This window comes from Sus scrofa, chromosome 4, assembly GCF_054392235.1.
Source record: "Sus scrofa isolate SSC_HxYL_T2T_F1_AM1 chromosome 4, Sscrofa_HxYL_maternal_Yorkshire_Landrace_v2.0, whole genome shotgun sequence".
NCBI lineage: Eukaryota > Metazoa > Chordata > Mammalia > Artiodactyla > Suidae > Sus > Sus scrofa.
Window position 1 is genome coordinate 124628856 of NC_139386.1, and position 17784 is coordinate 124646639.

The 17784-nt window shown below is 37.5% G+C and overlaps 1 protein-coding gene across 1 annotated transcript in view; it reads right to left on the minus strand.

Annotated features, from left to right (window-relative positions):
• LOC102158069 (uncharacterized) overlaps positions 1 to 17784 on the minus strand; it is a 532572-nt gene that overhangs the window by 66771 nt on the left and 448017 nt on the right. Inside the window, exon 5 of the mRNA XM_085023887.1 lies at positions 5132 to 5277. Coding sequence (XP_084880013.1) covers positions 5132 to 5269 — 138 coding nt within the window. The 5' untranslated portion in view covers positions 5270 to 5277. The remainder of the gene's footprint in view (positions 1 to 5131; positions 5278 to 17784) is intronic.

Consider the following 17784-nt stretch of genomic DNA (forward strand, 5'->3'; position numbering starts at 1 on the left):
AAAAATTCTCAGCAAAATTTTAGCCAACCGAATCCAACAACATATCAAAAAGATCATACACCACAACCAGGTGGGATTCATCCCAGGTGCACAAGGATGCTTCAACATACGCAAATCAATCAACGTCATACACCACATTAACAAAAGATAAGTCAAAAACCATATGATCATCTCAATAGATGCAGAAAAAACATTTGACAAAGTCCAACATCCATTCATGATAAAAACTCTCACCAAAGTGGGTACAGAGGGAACATTGCTTAACATAATCAAAGCCATTTATGACAAACCCACAGCAAATATAATACTCAATGGAGAAAAGCTGAAAGCCTTCCCACTAAAATCTGGAACAAGACAAGGATGCCCACTCTCACCACTGTTATTCAATATACTACTGGAAATCCTAGCCAGAGCAATCAGACAAACAAAAGAAATAAAAGGCATCTAAATAGGAAGAGAAGAGATAAAATTGTCACTGTATGCAGATGACATGATACTATATATATAAAACCCTAAGGACTCAACCCCAAAACTACTTGAACTCATCAACAAATTCAGCAAAGTAGCAGGATATAAGATTAACATTAAGAAATCAGTCGCATTTCTGTATACTAACAATGAAATATTAGAAAAGGAATACAAAAATACAATACCTTGTAAAATTGCACCTCCCAAAAATCAAATACCTGGGAATACACCTGACCAAGGAGGCAAAGGACCTACATACCAAGAACTATAAAATGTTAATCAAGGAAATTAAAGAAGATGTCAAGAAATGGAAAGACATTCCATGCTCCTGGGTTGGAAAAATTAATATTGTAAAAATGGCCATCCTACCCAAAGCAATCTACAGATTCAATGCAATCCCTATCAAATTACCTATGACATTTTTCACAGAACTAGAACAAACAATCCAAACATTTATATGGAACCACAAAAGACCCTGAATTGCCAAAGCAATCCTGAGGAACAAAAGTCAAGCAGGAGGCATAACTCTCCCAGACTGCAGGCAATACTACCAATATTACCAATATCATTAACACAGTGTGGTACTGGTAGAACAGAATAGAGGATCCAGAAATAAACCCAGACACCTATGGCCAATTAATCTTTCACAAAGGAGGCAAGAACATAAAATGGGAAAAAGACGGTCTATTCAGCAATTGTTGCTGGGAAACCTGGACAGCTGCATGCAAATCAATGAAACTAGAACACACCCTCACACCATGCACCAAAATATACTCAAAATGGCTGAAATGCCCAAATAGAAGACAAGACACCATCAAACTCTTGGAAGACAACATAGGCAAAACATTCTCTGACATCAACCTTACAAATATTTTCTCAGGCCAGTCTCCCAAAGCAACAGAAATAAAAGCAAAAATAAACCAATGGGACCTAATCAAACTGACAAGCTTTTGCAAAGCAAAGGAAAAAAAAAAAAAAGACAACTTACAGAATGGGAGAAAATAGTTCAAATGATGCAAATGACAAGGGCTTAATCTCTAAAATATACACGCAACTTATACAACTCAACATCAAAAAAACCAACAACCCAATGGACAAGTGGGCAAAAGACCTGAACAGACATTTCTCCAAGAAAGATGTACAGATGGCCAACAAGCACGTGAAAAAATGCTCAACATCCCTGATTATTAGAGAAATGCAAATCAAAAATACCATGAGATACCACCTCATACGAGTCAGAATGGCCATCACTGATAAATCCACAAATAACAAATACCGGACGGGATGTGGAGAAAAAGGAACCCTCCTGCTGCAAGGAGCCAAGAAGATACAAGGAGTCGAGCAAGGGAGCTTGCCTGAACGGTACCATTCCGAGGGCTAGCTCCTGATCAAGGCCTGTCTGAGTGGTGCAGTTCTGAGGGCAGGTTCCTGAACAAGGAAATGCCTGCCTGTATGGCGCAATTCCGAGAACAGGCCCTAGAAGACAATAAGGCTCACCTGCTGACCTAACAACAACAAAACGAAGGGGCTGCTTAGCAGCATAAGAATGGAAAGTATTTCTTGGATAATTCAGTCTCTCCTGTTACTTGTTTGTTATTTTTAATTTCCTATATTGATTTGTGACTCAATAAATTGGAACAATAATAGAACAATAAGAGTTTCACCCTGGTAGAAATTCCCCCCATTCAAATCTAATTTAGTTAAAATAAAAAATTATATTCATTAGTTTGTTACAAGTAACAATAGATCTTAGAGTTAGGTATTTTGGAGTACACAATAGGTCAAAAATAGGTTAGGTATGCATTATTCACGGTAAAAAACATAATAATAATAAATCTTGTTTTTAATTTCCTGGGAAGCTTTTAAGTTTTAATAAATTGGTTGATTTAGAAAGAAAAATAATTTCTTATTCTGTCCCCTTGCCATAATACTTTGAAGTTTTTACCCTAGGTTTTAATCTAAAAATGAACTTTGTTAATGTCAGATTCTTATGTCTGTGACCTTCTGGCTGTTAATGATTAACTTAACATAATAATAGGTAGTAACCACAAGACGCTTTGTACTGAATCTCCTTATTTTCACATGATGTTTTTTCCACATAATGTTTTGTATCCATTTACACATGATGTTTTGTGCCCATTAATTTTGGTTTGTTAAAAAATTTTTATAATAATGTATATCTATTGAACCATAAAATCTGGAACCTATGATGTAATCTACAACTAAACTGTATAAATAATCACCTATGCCAATAAAATTTGAGCAGTTCAGCACCCTGAAAGAAGGGACAAAGAGGCTGTATCAGTGTGCATCCGCCGACACCATCCGTCCCTGACAGGGTGTGCACTTGCTGGCTGCTGGAGCTGGACTCCGGCATCCTGCACTGGTGGTGGGAATGTAAGCTGGTACAACCACTATGGAGAACAGTATGGAGGTACCTTAGAAATCCATACATAGAACTACCATATGACCCAGTAAGCCCACTCTTGGGCATATATCCAGACAAAACTTTCCTTAAAAAAGACACATGTTCATTGCAGCTCTATTCACAAGAGCCAAGAGATGGAAACAACCCAAATGTCCATTAACAGATGACTGGACTAGGAAGATGTGGTATATATACACAATGGGATACTACTCAGCCATAAAAAAGAATGAAATAATGCCATTTGCAGGAACACGGAAGGAACTAGAGACTCTCCTACTGAGTGAAGTAAGTCAGAAAGAGAAAGACAAATACGGTATCACTTATATCTGGTATCTAATATACAGCACAAATGAACCTTTCCACAGAAAAGAAAATCATGGACTTGGAGAACAGACTTGTGCTTGCCTGGGCAGAGGGAGGGAGTAGGGTGGATTGGGAGCTTGGGGTTAATAGATGCAAACTAATTGCTTTTGGAATGAATTATCATGAGATCCTGCTGTGTAGCCCTGGGAACTATGTCTAGTCACTTATGACAGAGCATGATAACTGGAGAAAAAAGAATGTATACATGTATGCATAACTGGGTCACCATGCTGTACAGTAGAAAAAAAAATTGTGTTGGGGAAATAACAATAAAAAAAAGTAAAAAAAAAAAAAAAAAGAAAGAAAAAATTTGATCTGTTGTTGTTCTAGCTGTGGTCCTGAGGTTGAACTACACAGCAGTCAAAACACAAATAGTGAACACTAAACTAAATTTTCCGTAAAACAGAAGTGAAGTTATTCTTTAGAAAAAGAGTTTTCCCTAGTGTTCAGGAAACATTTGTCTCAAAAAAATCTTTTTCATAAAACGGATACTTCAGTGTATAAGCTACTCAACAACCTCTCAATAGTAAATGCAGTAATGGTGTCACACAGCAGCGTCTATGTCCACGCCTCCGTGTAGTTCATGGACTCTAGGACGCGTCATTTGCAGTGTCTTCTGTGCCAGTGGCTCTCACTGACATTACTCTGGATTTACACTGCCCTGCCACTAGCAATGTTTCTGCAATATGTAAACCTAGGCCATAGTACTGAATGCAGCTTAGTGAAAAGCATTCTCCAAGAGATAAATTTACTCTAATTCCTGGAATAATTTCTCCCTGAGCAATAGTCCCCAAACTAAGGGCTACGACTATTATTCATAACAACCTAATATCTGCTTCTTCTAAGTGGATCCACAATTTTAATAGCTGTATGGTCTTGGGTAAGTTAGTTAACCTCTCTAAGCTCTAGTTTGCTCGTAGATAATATAAGGATAATATTTGTACCTGCTTCATAGGGTAGTTATAAGATCTAAGTGATAACATCCATATAAAACACTGAGTAAGATACAAAATTATTATTTTTTTGGCCACACCCACAGCATGTAGAAGTTTCCAGGCCAGGGATCAAGCCCTCTCCACAGCGGTGAAACGTCAGATCTTTAACCCCTGGTACCACAAGGGAACCACAAAGCTATTATTATTTTTAAATTGAATTGAGAATGTTCTTAGACTTAAATACAACAGAGTTTCCATAACATAAAGGGAATGCATATATTTAATTTTCTTTCTTTTTTGTCTTTTTAGGGCCACACCCATGGCATGTGAAGGTTCCCAGGCTGTGCGTCTAATCAGAGCTACAGCTGTAGGCCTACTCCACAGCCACAGCCATGCCAGATCCGACCACGTCTGTGACCTACACCACAGCTCATGGCAATGCCAGACCCTTAACCCACTGAGCAAGGCCAGGGATCAAACTCGAAACCTCATGGTTCCTAGTTGGATTCGTTTCCGCTGTGACACAATGAGAATTCCCTAATTTTCTATATATTCTCTTATACTGATTTTACTTTTAATAAAGGACAAACTATTAAAAGCAAATTAGTTATTAACTCTTGTTTCTCTTCTATGATTTTTATTTTTTCCATTATAGTCGATTGAGAGTGTTTTGTCAATTTCTACTGTACAGCAAAGTGACCCAGTCATACATATATATGTATATATATTTTTTCTCACATTATCCTCCAACATGTTCCATCACAAGTGACTAGATATAGCTCCCTGTAAAGAAAGCATAAAAATTCCTAACACATGCCCATATTTAGCATAGGGAAAGCCATCTGTGGCACTCCTCTCTGCCGAGGAAGTCATGAAACCCAATTTCAATGATGTCATTGCTACTTAGTAAATGTGCATCCGTAGGTACATGACTTACTGTCTCTTGGTGCATTTCTTCATTTGCTGAACTAAAGGACTGAAGGGCATGATGTCTGAGGTCCCACGGTGCATTTACCTCATATGACTCTCTGGCTCGTGGTGGTACAACTTTTGGGATAGACCAAAACAACCGCATCTACGAATCTGAAATACATCATGGCCCAGAAGTCTGGGATTAGTGGAATATGTGGTAGTAAAGTTCCAGTGTAACAACAAATCAATACCTAACTGCCATGTTGCTGTCTTCACAATGCAGCCCTTTATATCAAGCAAATGATACACAGCTCTGTTTATTGGAAAGCAATCCAAGAAAGAGTGATTTAGAGAGAAAAGCTCAAGGAAAGATAAGCAAAGTCAAGGAGACATACAAAGGTGACTTATAAAATTGACCCACATCAAGAATCAAATTGATGTTAGGATTCAAACTCATATTTACTAACGGCTTAGAAAAAAAGTCCCCTGCAAGACAACAACAAAAAAAAAAAAAAAGTTTGAAAGGATGTAAATTTGTGAGATGTTTATAAGCATTTAGAAAGGGATATGGAAAAAGGAAAAAAAAAAAAGAATTGAAAGCCCTGAATCTTTTAGGTTGTTTGAGAATGGAAATTAAATGCACAGATTGAAGGTGGCTTTTCTGCCATAACTGAAACAGCCACGTCTACCCAGCACGTCCCTTTGTTCCTCTTTATAAGCCTAATTGTTGCATATAATACAAACATCAGAGTTCCTTTCAGCTTTTTTTTTTTTTAACATAACAAGCCAAAGATGGCATCAGTGTTGCTAATAATCCCTTTCATATTTCACAAACAAATAAATCATGCAGGTGGCCAATCAGAATAAAATAATCTCTCAGTCTAGAGGAAAGCTCCTATAATTCCTTCACCCAACCTTGCCTGTGTTGATCAACTTTCTAAGCCGAGTTCACATTTGTGTTCTGTTTGGTTTTCATTCCTATAACTCAAAAAACAGTGTGGTGGGAGAATTTAGAAGGTTCCCCTCTATTTTATTGTGAGGGATAGATCTGTTGGTATATAGTGAACCGAGGGGAAAAAAATGAACACATTGAACTGATTCCAGATATGTTATTTTCATTGATGATTCTCTGGTTCTAAAGCCAGGATATTGTGATTGAGCCTTAGAAGAATTGGACTTTTCATTCTTTAGTTTACTGCAGAATTATCCCAGCTGGGGGTCCAGAATAAAATTTACTGTTTGTACCTGGCTCAGCCTTCTGTAGATTTCAAATAGAAACATTGAAGCCCTGTGGGGAATGGTGAACTGTCATTGATTTTGAACTGAATTATCAAATATGCCACTGGGATGATAGATAAACCTATTGCAATTTATAATCCTCTCAGAAATAGCAACAAGACTTTAATGCTGCAGGTGCCGCAAAAAAAAAAAAAAAAAAAAAAAAAAAGAAAAAGAAAAGAAAAGGATGGCAAGACTTTAAAATTTCTCCAAACCCCCTCAAGAAAACTCAAAAACATAAAATCAGTGCCCATCAGTGTTAAGAGCTCATTCAACTTTTATTAGGGAAACTAAGTTCATTTTTTTCTTACTTAGTTTTTAGTATAAAAGAAAAAATACTTTAGTAAACAATATGTATCCTCCTTTTTGATTTAGGTAATTCTACCATAGATATGATTGTGCAGCTTGTTTCTATAGTACCGTTTTTACAACATTTTTGATTCTGTAAATCTTTTTTCAATCAATACTTAGACAGTTTTTTGCATCTTCTTAAGTTTTGAAAGTCTGACAAATCTTCAGCCTAAAATGTTTGCCAGGTACAATACTCCCAAGTCCTTTTTCTTTTTTTTTTTTTTTGGCAGGATCTAAAAACATTTGCTGTGACCCCCTAGAGCTGGAAGTATTGATTTTTTAATGGGTACACTTTTCTCAAATGGAGTCCATCGCTTAAATCCAACATCCGTTCCTTTGTTGAAGGAGCAGTTTCTTGTTTCCAAGTAATTACTGTTCTCCTTTTTTGCTCCTGATAATGCTGTGTTTAAGAATCTATATAGTCTCTCAAGGAAATTTAAAGTTGGCCTTCCATGCCAGAAAACAGAGAGGAAATTGAATGTTAATAATTGATAAGTTGTTATAAAAATTATGTCACAGAATTTTAAAATAGAGAATTTTAAAACATGGAATCTTGAGCATTATTCCACATAGTACACATCCTTTATATATTTTGAGAGCGGTTGGGTATATCTTCCCAGACTAAGGTGGATGGTCCACTATTTTTTTTTTTCACTTTGTACAGATTGTCTGAAGAAGTTAGGGATTGCAATGTGCCAGACATTAAGATTTTTCATTCTACCTTCATACAAAAGATGAAAAGCAGCCTGATAATAAGCCAGAGTATCCATTTGACCAGAAGTTCCAATCACTTACATTGTGATCATATAACCACGAGGCCATCTGCCGATACCTAAGATTTACGAGGGTAGATGGTGATAAGGAAAACATTCTTTTATGGATTTGCAATAACTCTCTTGACTTAGGCAAGGTGGAGTTGAGGCTCGTCTGTTTTCTTTCACTTCTTTCTAGCTCTCCACACAAGGTGTAGCTCATTCATCCATTGTGATACCAACTTCTTAAGAAGGCCTTGCTCATAGACCTGCGCTACTAGCCAATATTCATTAATTAAACAAAAGCTATCTGACACTATTAGTTCAAGAACGCTTTGCTCTGACTTTGCGCAGTTTAGGAAGATAGTCCAACCAGAGGAAGTTGAGAGTGCGTGGTATAACGGAAAATCACAAAAAGTTCGGTGGGTCTAAAATGTGGCATTCAAGAGGCTCATTATGAGAGGTGAGGCTGAGAAGTTTGAAGGAGGAGTACGGTAAATTGTTAGGCGCCTTATATGCTGTGGTATAGTTTGTACTTGATTATGAAAGCAGGAAAGCCATTGAATGACACTGAGCAGGACAGTAACATATTAATGAATAATTGTTTTTCTTTGTCTTGCTGTTTTGTGAATGTTCACTCTGGAAGCTCTTCGAAGAAAATCTTGGAGCAGGAGGAGCTGCAGGCTCTTTATTAACTTATTAAAGAAATCTAAATGTGAAACTCCAACTGTGGCACAGCAGGTTAAATATATGGTGTCATTTCTGCTGCAGTGAGAGTTCAATCCCTGGCCTTGCACAGTGAGTTTAGGATCCAACATTGCAGCCACTGTGGCATAGGTTGCAGCTGCTGCTCAGATTCAGTCCCTAACCTGGGATCTTCCATATGCCATGGGTGTGGCTAGGAAAAAAAAAAAAAAAAGCAGAAGAAAGAAATTTAATGCATAAGAGCAAGAACTATGGATTGTTGTGAAAAGACAAATTGGAAATATGGTAGAATAAAATAGGTGACATTTATAGTTTAATTGGATATGAGGATATACAAAAAAGCTGATATCAAAAGTGACTACAAGAGTTCCCATCGTGGCGTAGTGGTTAACGAATCTGACTAGGAACCATGAGGTTGCTGGTTCGATCCCTGGCCTTGCTCAGTGGGTTAAGGATCTGGCGTTGCCATGAGCTGTGGTGTAGGTTGCAGATACAGCTCGGATCCCTTGTTGCTGTGGCTCTGGCATAGGCTGGTGGCTACAGCTCCGAATGGACCCCTAGCCTGGGAACCTCCATGTGCTTCGGGAGTGGCCCAAGAAATGGCAAAAAGACAAAAAAAAAAAAAAAAAAAAAAAAAGTGAATACAGATAGATTTGGGGAATTGAATAGAATTTACAATCTGTTTCTTTCTTTATCTTATATACCAACACACAATTTTTCAGAAATGTTTACGGTAGCTTACAAAGAATTATACCTAAGAAGATTAAGCAGCAATATCAAATTTTTTTTAAAAGATTGAAAGAAAAAGAGGCAAATAGAAAAGTGTGGTATTATAACAAAATAAGATAAAACCAGAAGTGGTATGAGTACAGGAAAGGATTTGATGAAGGCCTGTAAACTTGTTAGAGATGGATCACAAATCAATTTAGCACAGATCTGTTTAGTAGGTTACTCAGTAAGAGGAACCTGATCAGTTACAAGATCCACGCTGCCGCCTGGAAAGTAGCAACAAACTGACTGCAGCAGAAACTCAGAACCATTTCTGCAATCAGAGAAATTCACATCTAGGAAGTAGCGCCATTCCTTGAAAGAAGAAGGAGAGGGGGAACAGATTTTAGAGGGAAATAATGCTGAATGCAGCTGAATCAGTGCTAAGCTACACCTTCTCTAATGAAATGAGTTTTTGCTTCTTCCAAATACTCTCCTTACTGCCCAAAACTTGTGGTCTTCTTGACTACTGTTCCAGTGGTCCAGAAAGCAAACTTTTTGGCAGCATCTGCGATGTATTTTTGCCAAAGCAGTTTCCTTTGCATAAACTGCTTTCTTCTCTGTCTCAACAACCCCACATCTCCTTTAAGGCCTGACTCATTTTCTAACTCTTAAATAGTGTAAGTAATCTATACTACATTGTAACAATTTTGTGGGCTGGGCCCTGTAGGTCTTAAATATCTGGAATCTTCTTTTCTTTCCATTCGCTCTCTCTACCACCAAAATTCTGTGGATAAGCTTTTCTAAAGTGTGAGCTACATCCCAATGGCAGTACTTGATATGATTTTGGAAGACACACTACCATGATCTTAAATAAGACAGGATCACGTGGTAAGAAAACACTCCCTTCATATATTCAGATTAATTCAAGAAGGAAGGTTCAGTTTTGAATGTTTTTAACATTAATCTCTTCTCTCTATCTCTTTTTTCTTTTTAGGGCCACCCCTGGGGCATATAGAAGTTCCCAGGCTAGGGTTAAATCGGAGCTGAAGCTGCCAGCCTACACCACAGCCACAGCAACGCAGGATCCCACCGAGTGAGGCAGGTATCCAGTCCTCAGCCTCATGGGTACTAGTTGGTCTTAGCCGGCTGAGCCACAATAGGAACTTCTAGCATTAATCTCTTTTAAACTAAAATCTAGTAGATTTCCATTAGAGCCTTTTAATAGTATTATGTAACAATTAGATAATTTTTTGTATTACCTTCTATCTTCAAAAGGGATAGATAGTGTTGTATGCTTTAAAAAAAATATTTGGGGCAGTGAAATAGCACTTTCTTTTAAATAGATTTATTTCACTTAAGTGAATTTAGTAACAATATTAAGGAATTAATATAGATGGTGTGCAAATACGGGAAAAAAAAACTTAACAAAAGTATTATACTTGTATAATAGGTATGGCACAAATCAGAAATCCAAGATGCAGCTCACTAAGTTTGGGGGACATAGCTATGATCCCCCCCCCCCCCCCCGCCCCAAGCCAAACTACTTGGCTTTCTGCAAATACACTTTCCTCTTTCAGGCTTTTGTGCTTTTGCTTAGCCTGGATGTCCCCCCGGCTTTTTTGACTTACTTTCTGCATCTCCTCCAATGTGAACTCTTTGCTTATCTTCTCCTGTTTACTCTTGATAAACCATCACACTAAACTGTACTGCAAGCATGTGTGCAAATACAAACTCCCCAACTGATTGCAAACTCTTTGGAGGCCGAGATGCTGTTATTCATGTTTAAAATCTCTAGCTTCTAGCACAGGGACAGATACAAAATAAGCAAATGTTTGATGAATGAATTAATAAAAATGTTGCTTGTCTCCTGCAGATTAGTAACACTGTTATTTACAGTTTGACGTTTTCAAACATTCAATGAAACAGTAATCATGACCTAGTCTGTGTACGCATGGCATGTGTAGGTGTTTTAGCAGAATAATGTGAATGTACTTAATGCACCAAACTATACACTTAAAAATGCTACAATGGTATATTTTACATTGTGTAAATTTTACCAAAACATTTATGTATGTATGCATGTATGTATGTATTTATTTTTGTCTTTTTAGGGCCGCATCCGTGGCATATGGAGATTCCCAGGCTAGGCCTTGAACTGGAGCTCTAGCCACAGCCACAGCAATGTGGGATCCAAGCCGCATCTGCAACCTATACCATAGCTCATGGCGATGACAGATCCTTAACTCACTGAGCGATGTCAGGGATCGAACCTGCGTCCTCATGGATGCTAGTCAGATCTGTTTCCACTGAGCCACAATGGGAACGCCCCAAAATAATTTTTAAAAACTTTTATAGAACAAAAATTTAAGATTTTTTTTTTTTTTTTTTTTTTTTTTGGCCATACCCTCCAGGGATTGAATCCAAGCCACAGCTGTGGGAATGCCTGATCCTTAACCCACTGCACCAGAGTGGGATCGAACCCACACCTCAGGAGTGACCCAATCCACTGCCGAGATAACACCAGATCCTTAACCCACTGCACCACAGCAGGAACTCCCCCAAATTTAAGATTTTGATGTTATTATATTGGATTTCAAATGTCCTTATGCATACGTTCTCTTTAAAGATGGATTAACTACAGATCAACTTAGGATTTCATCAAGAGGTATTACACCAGGCATCAGAATCAAGCTTAAATATGCATTTCACCTGTTTATGGGGAAACAAAATCTAATAATGCAAGTTTAAATTAATCACATGCCTTACAGCCATCTTGTAAGTCATATAACTATTTCCTTGAGCTTAAGAGGTTAGTGAATTAAGCGTCACTGATTTTTGACGTGTTGTAAACCCATGTTAAAATTAGTTATTTTATCAATATTCAATATTGAGATGAAATATGCATTGTCATTCATATATTTTTTCCAACACAGTCTCTTGATGATAGAAATCTGTGGGAACCAGACTTGGTTGTTTAAAATATTCTTTTCTGATGAGGATTTGGATTGGAATGTTGGCAGCAATGTCTGAGAAAACCTGAATCTGAGCCCCTGCAGGCAACTGAGACCTGCCAATGAAGTGAGGACTCTCCCGTATTGAAGCTTTTCTCAGAATATTTGCTTCGCTTTTCTCTTATTAAAGTGGTTTCCTAAGGTAGGTCCAAGGTGGCTGCCTATAGCTCCTGCCCCATTTCTCACCACCTTGAGGGAATATCGCAGTAACTTGGTCTGGGTCTTGACCTGGTCGAATTACACATGCCCAGGGCAGCAGGGTCTTGTTTTACAGAGATGACTGTGGAGGCCAAGCCCTGGGAATGGGGAAAGGGCGATACTGGACATTATTGTGAGCTGAGCAGACATCCAAAAGGTGTCCACTCCCTGTGTTCAGGCTCTATCACGGACTGACTGTCCCCAGTGTACTGGAGTTGTCTAGACACTGTGCCTTCTCTGTGGTATTTCATTAAATTGAAAGAAAGGATAAAGCAACAGTGGGTCCAATCCCCTTCCACAAAAATCTGAAGAATTGGATAAATGTCACCTACTTGAAAAGTAATGCTTCCCACTACACACACACACACACACACACACACATATGAGTTAATGTTGTGGTTCAGCATTAATGGGCCTGACAAATACCCATGAGGATGCGGGTTCGATCCCTGGCCCCGCTCAGTAGGTTAAGGATCTGGTGTTGCTGTGAGCTGCAGTGTAGGGTGTAAATGCATCTTGAATCTGGTGTTGCTGTGGCTGTGGCTTAGGCTGGCAGCTGAAGCTCTGCTTCGACCCCTAGCCTGGGAACTTCCATATACTACAGGTGTGGCCCTAAAATATACAAATGTGTGTGTGTGTGTGTGTGTGTTATAGCTCTGGAGCCTAGAAGAGTTCCTGACATATGATTACTATTTAGAAATGGTTGCTAAATCAAATTATTTTAAAATATCTCACAGTCAGAATATCCTTTAAGAAATACATGAATGTTAAAATGTAACCTAAAAATAATAGAACTATTAGAGTTCACCAACACGAGAAAGAGCTGCAGGGCATCTCATTCAGCACTGTATACAATTTATTGAGCCACAAATCCTGTTCATAGTAAAACTTATTATGAGATGCTTTAAAACTCTTTAATTAAAATTGTTTTTCACAGTAGATGTTGAGGTTGTTTGAACTAAAATGTTTCAGTCCAATTTACTATTAAAGATTTTTATAAAATTAGTTTTAATGCAAACTTAATAGTATTCGCAATTTATGAGAAAATCTTTGAATTTGGTCTATAGAAAAGGGTTCCCACCCAGCTTACCTTAAAATAATTATAAGAGAAAATCATATAATATAAATACACATTTCAATAGTAACATTAAATTTGTTTGATTTTTTTATATTGTAAATGTATTTTAACTATTTGCTGCACTGTCAAGATAGACATAAACAGCTTTCATGACCTGACATTTGGAATTCTTGTATTTTGAATCTTGCAAAAACGAAACTTTTTTTAGCATTTGTCTTTTGTTTCTAAATAATCCAAAAATAAGGAAATTTTTAAGCAACCATGTGTAAGGACTTCTCAAAAAATTAGATATTGAGGGATTTCAATCTAAATACGGTGAACTGATTATTACATTTCCACTTTACTGCTTCCTTTCCCACTAAAAGGAGAATAAAAGAAGAAAAAATGTGTATACTCATGAAGACAAAGAGTGAGAGAGAATGCTTTAATGGACTAGTGATTTCATCAAAACTGGTGGGATAAAGTAGGTGGATAGTACCTGCATGAGCTGAACCAGAGGGAGCTTCAAGCTCACGTTCTTGCAGACTGAGTTAAGGACAAGGAGCAAGACGACTTGCAGAAAGAAGCCCTGAGAGAATGGAGGCCTATTGTAACAGGTTTGTGAGAGAGGTGTATCACCGAAGATAGCTTGTTTATGATTCTGTAAATGGAGTGATTCCACTGGCTTCCTCTCCTCCTCCAACAGCCAGTCAAATCCCAGATCTCACAGATGTAGAGGGGAGGCATCCTTTTCTCTTTTTCTCTGGCCACACCAAAAGGGAACTCCCAAAATAGCATTTTTTTATGCTGGACCAAGAAGGAACTTTGGCGATGGAGAGGCTGGATTCGAATACGGATTCGATATCATGATATCTGGATAACGTTGGGGAAAATATAGCCTTTCTAAAGCTGCTTTCCTAGTTGTAAGATGAAGATAATACTAATTAGCAGCATTCTGGTAAAGATGTACAAGGACAGCCTACACAGTTGTCCAGCACACTGATGGCTTATAGTTAGGACTCAATAAATATGAATTTTTCCCCTCCCCCAGGCTTTTTATCCTTTACCATTGACAGCCCTAATTATCCTACTGCAAGCTTATTCCAGACCTTTCATTAAAAATAATTATTAAGGGAAATTATCGTGTGGCAAAGTGAGTTAAGGATCCATCGTTGTCACTGCTGTGTCACTTCAAGTCACAGCTGAATTGTGAGTTCAATCCCTGGCCTGGGAACTTATCCATCTGGTGGGGTACCCACCCCCCAAAATATTAAGGCTTTCCAATGAACTAGAGAAGGCCTTACTATTAATTAATCACTCTTTCATCAATATTTCTTTGTTTCTCTTATAATTTCTGTCCTTAGTAAATGTTTTATTGTATGTTATATTGAATAAAAGGTGATACAAGTAAAAAATTGCATATAGGAATCTCATTATTAATCCATTCAGATGTGCTCTGAAAAATACAAATAAATCAGTCTGGCCAGGAGGTATTTCCATTATTTTAAAAAGAAAAACTATCAAGTACTCCTAGTCAACTCCAAACTCCAAATCAAAGCTGGAATAGAAGGGAAGGAAAGCTTACATATAATAACAAACTATTACATTAGGAATATGGAAACCATCATTTTGAAAACATCAAACAATTAATGTGCTTGCAAAAAACAAAATAAAAATCCCACATCTTTGTGCATTTAGTACCATGACCACTCTTAATGCCAGCGACATCTGAGATGCATAATCACTTTATAGATGTTTTGTCAACATGTTTCAAATAATCTATATTTACTGCTAATTATAATTAGATTGTATTTCAAGACTTTTTCCATAAAGCTTTTTTTTAATGTTGTATTGAGTTCTAGGGATGTCAATACAAAAATTCCATATGAGCATCAGTGGAAAAATGTATTGAAGGAAATTTACATTCTGGGAAAGTCAGATATTGAAATAAAAAAGGTTTTTTACTGGCAAAACATTAATGTGGAGACACTGCCAGTGTGCAAGCACGAGGCTCTAAGACAATTCCATTTGAAAGGGAAAAGTCTGAATGGTTTTATTATCGATGTTTTTCAAAATAAAGACTGAAATAGATACCTTTATCATCCCCTTTATCATCTACCCAACGTGAATTTGCTGGGAGAACACTTACTATTTCAGAATCACACCTTAGGATGCACTGATCTAAGACAGCACCTTTATTTTAATAGGGCAAAATTTTGGTCCACAGAAGTAAATTGATACACAAAAGACACATATTATGTGTGGAAGAGCTGGATATTGCAGTGGAACTCGTTGTTTCGTGTTCTTTTACGTAAGGCAATACGGAATTACGCCAAACTTCAAGGAAAGGCGTTCATCAGAACCAGAACTTAAATATTAAGACAATTTTCTGTGATAATTCTCCCCTGTCATTCAAGAATTGCCAAATGACAAAGGGCATGTTTATGTTCATTTCTAGAATTTTATTTTAAGTTTGAAAAATAATATAGTTAGGGCAAATATCTCAACTAAAAGAATAAAAATTCAACTGATTCTTATAAGGATGAGTAGCATTTGAATTTGCAAATTTATAAAAATATTTCTTAGCTTTACAAATTCCTTAGGGTTTTCACTTTCAGCTGGAGTACATTTTCAAAGTTCAGGTATGTATTTACGATCTTTGGCCTGTGTAAAACTCAGTTAATATACTATTTTCCTCTAGTGTAGGTAACTTACACTTGATTGTAGTTTGACTTCTTTGTCAATATCAAAATTCATCCTAAATTTTTAAACTTCACCAAGGGCACATTATCAGTTGGATATCTATCAATTTCAAAACGGTGTTCATTCAATATTAAGGACTTTAAAAATCACAATATTGGTATGAGTGATTCTTTTAAAAGTGAACTTAACTGTTGCATAAAAAATGAATCTTTGAATAATATTTGATAAGGCATGACTGCCACTGCAACACATTTCAATATATTCAATATACTTATGTGTATAAAATCATACATCTCTGGGACTTAGGGGGAAAATGATTCTCTTTAATACTTCTGTATATCACTTATATTTTACAGTTGAAGAAATAGCATTTAGAGGGCACAGCAGGTGAAGGATGCAGCACTGTCAGCACAGCAGTATTGTCACAGAACTGCTGTGGTGTGGGTTCGATCACTGGCCTGGGAAATTTCACATGCCACAGGCATGGCGGAAGAAACAGCTTTACAGACATTGTGTGACTTATCCAAGGTTACAGCATAATGGCATAGGGTACCATTTTCAAGGGTGGCTATACTTGAAAGTTCATGAAAATTCTAAAATTGATTTAAGGCTCTTCTGTTATTTCTTTCTTCATCTTCCCCGAGAAAAAGAGCAACGTCACTTAGGACATTGGTTGACTTCTTTTTTTCTAAATATTTCTTTAATATTTTAAATATGATTGAATTTGCTCTTAATGACACCGTTTGATTCCAGACATGACAAAAGTGGTAATAAGTAGTAACAATAACAAATATTTCCCCAGCACTTCCTATTGAGTGCTTTGGTCCTGGGGACCATGGCTTTTCTTCTGCTCTTAACACTTTACTCAAAAACAAGAACAATGTCAGGTTGCTAAGTGCTAACATTGGGAAGGGAAAGTTGGGTGGGTGGGATGGAGGAGGGAGCTGGGTCTACTGCTGCAAACAAGTAAATCAGCCAACCAACCCACCACTTCCTGAGAAGTCTGCCTACATATATTCTATTCATTCTTTCATCCATTCCAAGTTCCCAGTACTATTTCTGGTTTTAAATACACTCAGTCAGGGAAAAGAAGGTGCAACATAGAAACAAACTCTGATCCAGTCGTCCTGACCAGTGAGTGAGCTTGGGCTGGGTCTTGCAACAGGTGGCCTTACAAAGACAGAGAATAATGGAGGAATGTAACCAGACATTTCAGAGCACCCAGAGACCAAAGGGACTAGAGGAAATCTAGTGGCAACAGAAGTTGTGGGAAAGCACAGAACAAGAGTTTATCAGTGCCAAGTGGGCAGACCTTGGGAATTAGAATCATGCATGGCTCAGGAATCGAGGCAGATAGGACAAAGGTCTGAAGGAACAAACATTGTCGACCAAAGGTCAAAGCTGGCAGACAGGGATGTCCATGAAGGGCTTTGAGAGAAAGGTGAGGAAAAATGCAGGTGAGCCCACTTTCTATATACCAAACTGGAAGTTCATATAAACTCATTGCTAGCAAAAGCATTTAGATCAATGTCAGTCAGTGAATCAGTCAATCCCAGGCCTTTGGACAGAACCAATTGGTGAGAGTAAGTGTGAGAATTAACTTGGATTTAGAAAGGGGTTGACTGTATATTTTAGAGATTAAGCCCTTGTCAGTCACATCGTTTGAAACTATTGCCTCCCTTTCTGTAAGTTGTCCTTTTTTGTTTTCTTTTTGATTTCCTTTGCTTTGCAAAAGCTTGTCAGTTTGATGAGGTCCCATTAGTTTATTTTTGCTTTTATTTCTGTTGCTTTGGGAGACTGGCCTGAGAAAATATTTGTAAGGTTGATGTCAGAGAATGTTTTGCCTGTGTTCTCTTCCAAGAGTTTGATGGTGTCTTGTTTTATATTTAAGTCTTTCAGCCATTTTGAGTTT